General features: G+C 39.1%; 3 protein-coding genes across 3 annotated transcripts in view; all 3 read left to right on the top strand.

Moving 5' to 3' along the window:
* The window catches only part of LOC100634183 (dnaJ homolog subfamily C member 27-like), a 1,302-nt gene extending 897 nt beyond the window's left edge, over nucleotides 1–405 (top strand). The window contains 2 exon segments of the mRNA XM_011404643.2: nucleotides 1–56; nucleotides 203–405. The exon segment at nucleotides 1–56 is cut by the window's left edge and continues 5 nt beyond it. Of these exon segments, the coding sequence (XP_011402945.1) occupies nucleotides 1–56; nucleotides 203–326 (180 nt within the window). The 3' untranslated portion in view covers nucleotides 327–405.
* Nucleotides 406–426: 21 nt separating this feature from the next.
* Nucleotides 427–4,146, top strand: LOC100634056 (pumilio homolog 2-like). Its single transcript, XM_011404642.2, has 8 exons — nucleotides 427–513; nucleotides 592–700; nucleotides 1,576–2,181; nucleotides 2,242–2,379; nucleotides 2,431–2,556; nucleotides 2,617–2,738; nucleotides 3,064–3,147; nucleotides 3,513–4,146. Exons 2-8 carry the CDS (start codon nucleotides 665–667, stop codon nucleotides 3,733–3,735), a joined length of 1,335 nt encoding a protein of 444 aa, XP_011402944.1. The 5' UTR covers nucleotides 427–513; nucleotides 592–664; the 3' UTR covers nucleotides 3,736–4,146.
* Nucleotides 4,147–5,132: 986 nt separating this feature from the next.
* Nucleotides 5,133–7,213, top strand: LOC105312186 (neurogenic locus notch homolog protein 1-like). Its single transcript, XM_019994703.1, has 5 exons — nucleotides 5,133–5,645; nucleotides 5,763–5,894; nucleotides 5,946–6,770; nucleotides 6,820–6,949; nucleotides 7,018–7,213. The coding sequence occupies exons 1-5, from the start codon at nucleotides 5,207–5,209 to the stop codon at nucleotides 7,097–7,099; spliced, it is 1,608 nt and encodes a 535-aa protein (XP_019850262.1). The 5' UTR covers nucleotides 5,133–5,206; the 3' UTR covers nucleotides 7,100–7,213.
* The last annotated feature ends 60 nt before the right edge of the window (nucleotides 7,214–7,273 follow it).

Below are 7,273 nucleotides of genomic sequence, written 5' to 3'. Positions count from 1 at the left end.
ATAAAATCGTCAACTTCAAATTATCAAATATTAGGACTGTCAAGACACTGCTCAAAGTAAGAGAGCTTAGAGGAGAAAGAGATAGAGAAAGGAGAGATATATATGTTAATTTTATGTGCATATTGAAAAGGAAGCAGCTATGTTTATGTATGTTTGAATATTTGCTAGTTCATTCCTGTATTATACATCTTGTTGTTTTTAGGGATGAAGTATTAAAGGCATTCAAACAGCTTGCTTTTCAGTTGCACCCTGATAAGAACTCTGCCCCAGGGAGTGAAGATGCTTTTAAAATGATCAGCAGGGCAAAGGATGACCTCCTCTCATAGTTATAATTTATAACATTTGTCACTCTATTATGCAAAAATGTAATTATTGTAAAGTAATTAATAGGGACAACCCCCTAAACGTGTCTATAAAATAAACTGGTGGGGGCGAGATCCTAAAGTGTCCATAGTTGGTTTGCATTTACACAAGAAGAGCCCTCACTCTTTCACACTCTTCTGTCAGGAAAAAAGTAAGTCCCTACTGCTACAAGCTGTTACTAGCCTGAGCGCCTTGCTTTACCTACTGTCTCCCTCCAACTTCCGCTAGGCCCTCGACATTTCAGTAGTTGTCATCGCTCTGTTTGTGAACAAGACGCTGTGAGCAACGCTTAGTAACCAGGATGAGCACACAACTGGACATTCTCGGCTCGCATAATGTAAGTATTTTGTGGCAAAAGACTTTTGTGAAGTTGCACCGCTATTGTGATGGGTGTAGCTTGCAGGGCTCAGAAACGAGCTTGCCACTGCAGTAAAGATAATATGTGTGATTGTATTACACTCTGTAATGTAAGATAGTATATCTTTTAAGATTGCTACAACACGCCCCTGTGGACAGCTTGATAGTATATGCTATCAAGTTTATCTCTCTAGAATGTGCCCACTCTACAGACTTTATGTCAGGCCAAAGGAAAGAAGACAGAGTGCATGATAAGCCTACTCTACCATGTTATTATAGCTAAATTAATTTACCACAGAAGGAATGCAGGCAGTAGTAGCTTAGGTTGTAGCTATTGTGAGACGAACATGTCACTACGCTTCATTAAAATTCCAGCTATGCCTTCCTGCCAATTAATTGTACAATATGTAATGTCAACGGTTTGTCGTGTACATGTATTTGTGTGTATACTCCCACATACCCAAGAACTCATTTGATGCTCTAAGTACACTCAGTGTTTATGCAAGCAGTGTGCATTACTGAGGCTTCTGTTATAATTGTTGAATGGTTTCTGATATGCAGTAATTAAGTGGTACCTAAGTATTTGTGTGCATTGACTGATGAATACCACTGCAACCCTGTATGTGCCAAAATGTCAAATTGTGGCCAGTTATGGAGTAACACACTAGAGTACATGCAGACACTTGTGTGTGCAGCTAATTATGGTCATTGCCATACTGTGCATGTGCACTTTTGGGTATTTGGTAGTTACTTTAATATACTTCGTCCTCCTTTGATGCATGTTCTGTTTAGTTTAGTGGTCACTATCTGTAGTCTCCAATGAGAATTAGATACTATACTCTCTCCTCATTTTAGATGTACAACAATGTCTTTACATATCCATCAGAAGAATACTCTCCGACTAGCCTGAGCTCCTTCTCCTACAGTCCTCCTCAGTCTCTCTCATGGGACATACCTTCTTATAGCTCCTTTGATCTGACCAGCAAGCACTCACCACCTCCTCCATTGCCAGGCAGCACTGGTTCCTCTCCCCCTAGGAGAGCAGGGGCTGGCGGCCCAGGGGGACAGAGAAGGAAAAGTCTCGGGGACGGAAAACGCTGCCAACTCTTGGAAGATTTTAGAAACGGGCGAGTAACTACAATAGATCTCGCCGACGTTCAAGGACATGTTGTTGATTTTGCCAAAGACCAGCATGGCTCTCGTTTTATTCAGCAAAAACTCGAGCAGTGTTCGGATGAAGACAAAGACATGGTGTTTAGTGAGATCCTTCCTGCCTCTTACAGCCTCATCACTGACGTATTCGGGAACTACGTCATCCAGAAGTTCTTTGAGTTTGGGACCATCGATCAGAAAGCAACTCTTGTGGATAGACTCCATGGACATGTCCCTTCTCTCTCGTTGCACACTTACGGCTGTCGTGTTATACAGAAAGCCATAGAGTCTGTTCCTCCTTACTTGCAGGTATTATCACTAGCCCTCTCTGCATTCTAACCTTGTTATCACATCTCATTTGCTGTGTAGGCTGAAATAATAAATGAGCTGGACGGTTTTGTGCTCAAGAGCATAAGAGATCAGAATGGGAACCATGTCATACAAAAGTGCATAGAGTGTGTTGATCCTCCACTCCTCACTTTCATCATTGTATCCTTTAAGGGCCAGGTATGTAAAGAATAATAATTATTTTACAAGTTTTTAATTGACTATGCACAGGTGTACGATATGGCCACTCATCCTTATGGCTGCCGTGTGATACAGCGAATCCTTGAGCATTGCACAGCCCAGCAGACCGACCTCTTATTAAAAGAAATACACCTTCATGCCGACCAGCTCATTGCTGTAAGATTATCGTTATTGACTATTATAGCAAATTTTAGAATCCTGTTTTGGATTTTATAGGATAATTATGGCAACTATGTGGTCCAGCATGTTTTAGAGAAAGGCAGACCAGAGCAGAAGTCAAGAATAATTGGAGTGATTCGTGGAAGAGTTGTCTCGCTCTCTCAGCACAAATTTGCAAGGTATGGGGGGGCTAAATCGACACCTTGGGGGTTGCTATAGATACGTTTACAAATATTTAGTGGTTTAACACTTTTTGGTTGGGTGGTGTTGCTTTTGCTATGAGAGATGTATGGAATTTCATATAATAAGTTATTCACTCTATATCTCTTTGGTGTTGATTCCACTTGAAACCTTTAAAAGTCACATTGACACTTAAGCACACATTCTTATCCCACAACAGAACTTCACACTTGAAAACTATCAGTTACTATTTCCTTTGTATTCCTCTCTCTTCCCCTCTTACTGTCTCTCTCTCTCTCTTCCTCCCTTTTCTCTCTCTTATAGTAATGTTGTAGAAAAGTGCATTGTTCATGCCTCAAGACACGAGAGGGCTGGTTTAATTGACGAGCTCTGCAGTGCACCAGAGGGGTAAGATTAAGCATCATAACACATATACATAAACCAGATGTCTCTACTACTATATCATCTTAAACCACAATAATTAATTATTGAGTGGTGCTCAAGTGTGTGGTTTTTATCCATGTTGTCATAGCAGTTGTGGGTAAGAGGGGGAGCTCTCAAGTGCCTTGGTGCTATGTCAACTGCTAGCTTTGCTACCCTGAGTTGTTAACTAGACTGTAAACAGTAACTACTACAGACACACTGACCCTGCTTTGGTTGACAGATGGTATCAGACCAATGCATCAGCACTTACCATAAATGAGCTGTAATCCATAGTATTACAACATACACTGTGATATCCTTGTCATATATCCTCTTCTTTTGTTACATAGTGCTATACTGACAATGACAAAGGATCAGTTTGCTAACTACGTTGTTCAAAAGATGTTGGACATTGCTGAGCCAAGCCAACGAAAGATGCTAATCTACCGCCTTCGCCCCCACCTCCCCACACTCAGGAAATTCACATACGCCAAGCACATTGTCAATAAAATTGAGCGACTCTCAAAAGGCAGCACCTCAGGGAGTCCACTCCTCTCTCCGACATATTTTTAAATAAAGAATCTCCCCTCCTTCCCCACCGGCTGTATCTTCATTTTTACACTCTTAAGTAATATACATCACTTAGGATCCGTGTACTATATAATATTTTAGAATTTTTGTTTTTTTCTTTTTTCTTTGGATATGAAGACCTTCCTTCAATCTGCCCAAGTCTCTCATTTAAGAATAGTTTTGTATGATAAACCCCATAGCACCAAACATTATTATCAATATGTGTATAATATCTACCTTTCATTTATAATATTAACAACAGCTCAACTTTTTTTATATCTTTCCTGTGTTATATTATTTTATAATTATAGTGTACGTCAGTATGATGATGGCTGTGTTGAACACAAGTATATTATTATTATTATTAGAAATTATTTTTGTAAGTATTAACATGCATTCTTTTGTTTCATTGAGTGTTTTATTATTATAAATATAATTTCCAATTGAAAACTCATTGAGAATTATTGTAAGCGTTTACAACCACTTACACTTGCATATAGCCACAATGACATAATGTATAGCTAATGCATCTCCAGTCTAGCAAACTGCAGCAGCAAAGGGAAGCAAGGTGTATCAAATTACTCATTCCTATGTATTCTATGTGCACACAAGTAACTGATTGAGTTTGTAATGGTTAGACTAATGCACAAAAATGCGTTGAACGTGACCATCTAAGTGTCTGCCTAGAAGCAATTGATTGGCAGCAATTATTATCAAAGCGGCATATGGCTCTATAGAGCCCTGATGAGGAGAGGCCGTTAGAACTGGGAAACGATTAGATTACAGCCAATGAGCTGCAAAACCTCTAATGAGATTAAGGAGGATTAGAGAGAGCAGTCCCACACGTTTGCTGTATGTATAAACACACACACACACACACGCTTATATCACATGCAAATGTAGGCACATGTAAGTGTGTTTATCTATTGATTGCCTCTTGGAAGAACGAGCTCTTCTTTTCTCGTGTATCACTTTAATGCAACCTGGGATTCATGTATCTATCTGTTGTGTCTCTCGTGTTCGATTTGTATGCGACAAGATATTGTGGACTATCATTCCCAAAGGAGATGAAACCTCTGAGTGAGAGGCCGTCCACATAAAAATAAATAAACAACATCAATGTAAACATGAATTGACATCATGATAAAATACTCATAGTACAATGGGACTCACACACCGCTAGCTGTTGCTATGACAAATAAAATAACTGTGCAAACCACAAAATAACACACCTCTGCATTCCGTAGTAACAACATTCCACAGCAATTAGCCGGTTTTTATTAATAGTTAGTTATTAATAGTTATAAAGTTATGAATATTTTAATTATTTAATAACTGACTGATATCTATGAATATTTGATTAGTTAATAACTAGTAGCTGAATCAATAATTAATTTTTTCTGGGTATAAAAGCAAGGTAAAATTGGTTGATAGCTATTTTCAGTTTCTGGTAATTTTCAGTTATATCATAATAATGAAACTCTCTCTACTTTTCATGCTATTCCTTCAAGGAATGGCTCTAGTCGCTTCAAAGCCAATGATGATGAGCTACTGTGCCCAACCAAGTCGTGAAGACATACAAAGAGTGCTGAATATCAATGCTAGTACAATACAGAGGACTCATTTCACATGTCTTGCAGTAAGAGGGCGCAATCTGTATCAATCAGCATCAATATTGATCACTTATAACTCAACCAATGGGGAGAACGTTACTAATCATTTCGAACTTGAGTGCCATAAAGAAAGAGAGTCGGGCAGATGGGACCTGGAGTCTAAAGAACTAACCAGCAATACCTCACTCTTTGACTTGCAGACGAGGTACGATTGCTATAAATGTCTTGGGTCAAGTGGTCCAGAGAAAAAGAAGAAGAAGCCGACTAGTACAGTGTACGATGCAGAAACACACTGTCAAGGTTAGTGCTATAGTTCTTGTAACACTTATATCATGCACATCTAACTTGTTCACAAATCAACTGAGAACACTTTCCTGTATCATCAACATTGATTTTACAACTCTGTTGTTGCTGTAGAATGCAACGTAGTCTGTCATGGCTGGGGAGGGGGTCACTGCAAGAGTCCCAGCGAAGGAAGCTGCTGTCCTTATTTTGACTCTAATGGTGTTTGCACACAAGACTGCAACGAAGGGAACCAGTGCTCAAGTAGTACGTTAACTACTAATATTTGCACTATTTAATGCTAAATACATTCTATAGATTGCTCATTGGAATGTGACAATGGTGGTAGTCCCAACAGCAACTGCACAGCCTGTGTCTGCCCAGAGGGCTATACCTTCACCCAGTGTGAGATAAGAGTGTGTTCTCTTGAGTGTAGCAATAATGGTACATGTACATTTGACTCGTACGGCAACATGACATGCAACTGCACCAGAGGATATCAAGGTAGCACTTGTGAAGAGAGTCCTTGTTTGAATGGAGGCAACTACACCTTTGAGGGAGAGCCTTGTGTGTGTCCTGAGGGATTCAACGGGACATTCTGTGAAACAGAGGAATGCGATTGCTTAAATGGAGGAGTGTGTGTGAACGATGGCACCGAGACATACTGTAACTGCAGTTTGACTGGCTATGAGGGAAGCAAGTGTGAAGAGGAAATCAATGAGTGTGATGAAAACTCGCCTTGTCAGAATGGAGGGACATGCATTAAGTCACCAGCTGGAAACTACTCGTGCATCTGTCCTCCTGGCTACACTGGGATAGACTGTGAGAATGAAACCAGTCCTTGTGATCTGTTGGCTCCATGTCTCAATGGAGGGACATGCAATGACACAATAGATGACTATACCTGTATCTGTCCTCCTGGCTACACTGGGACAAACTGTGAAGAAGTATTCAATCCTTGTGATCCTCCCTGTCTCAATGGAGGGACCTGTATCATTGATGATGATACTTCACTGCCTTTCTGTGAGTGTTTTAACGGATGGCAAGGAGATCATTGTCAAAACTGTGGATTTGATTATTGTGTCCCTACAACCATTGGATCCGTTGATGATGGAAGTGGAGCTAATGTTGTTTTGATACTAAGTAAGTTCAAACATTATTTATTATCATTATTACTATGTTTCTTTATTAGTAATAGTTCTGTCAGTGATTGTTACATTGCTACTTGTATCTGCTATAATATTAGCAGCTGCTTTATATAAGAGATACAAGCGTCATAAAGATACACTCAATACAGCAACTGTGACTGACGTTTGGGATGGGTAAGGAAAAATATATACTAAATTGCATTTAATATTTTTATTATACTATTTTTATTTCATTTTTATAGTGATAAAGTGACGGAAAACCCAGTGTATATAACCCCGGGTCTTATAGCATCAGGCTCTTACCCGCCACTTGTCCAGTCTTAAAGTATTTACTCATGTACACATTATAGAGACGAGTCCTTAATTTATTATAGTCCAATTTGTATTTAATTTTATTTTTAATATAATTTATCAATTGCAAAGCTTGGTTCATTTATAGCACATATTGTGTTAATGCATTTTAAATACATAATACAAGTTTTATGTTAATTATGTTGT

This window comes from Amphimedon queenslandica, unplaced genomic scaffold, assembly GCF_000090795.2.
Source record: "Amphimedon queenslandica unplaced genomic scaffold, v1.1 AMPQUscaffold_13467, whole genome shotgun sequence".
In the NCBI taxonomy this organism is placed as follows: Eukaryota; Metazoa; Porifera; class Demospongiae; order Haplosclerida; family Niphatidae; genus Amphimedon; species Amphimedon queenslandica.
Note: the sequence above shows the minus strand (reverse complement) of the source record. Positions and strands in the feature narration are given on the sequence as shown.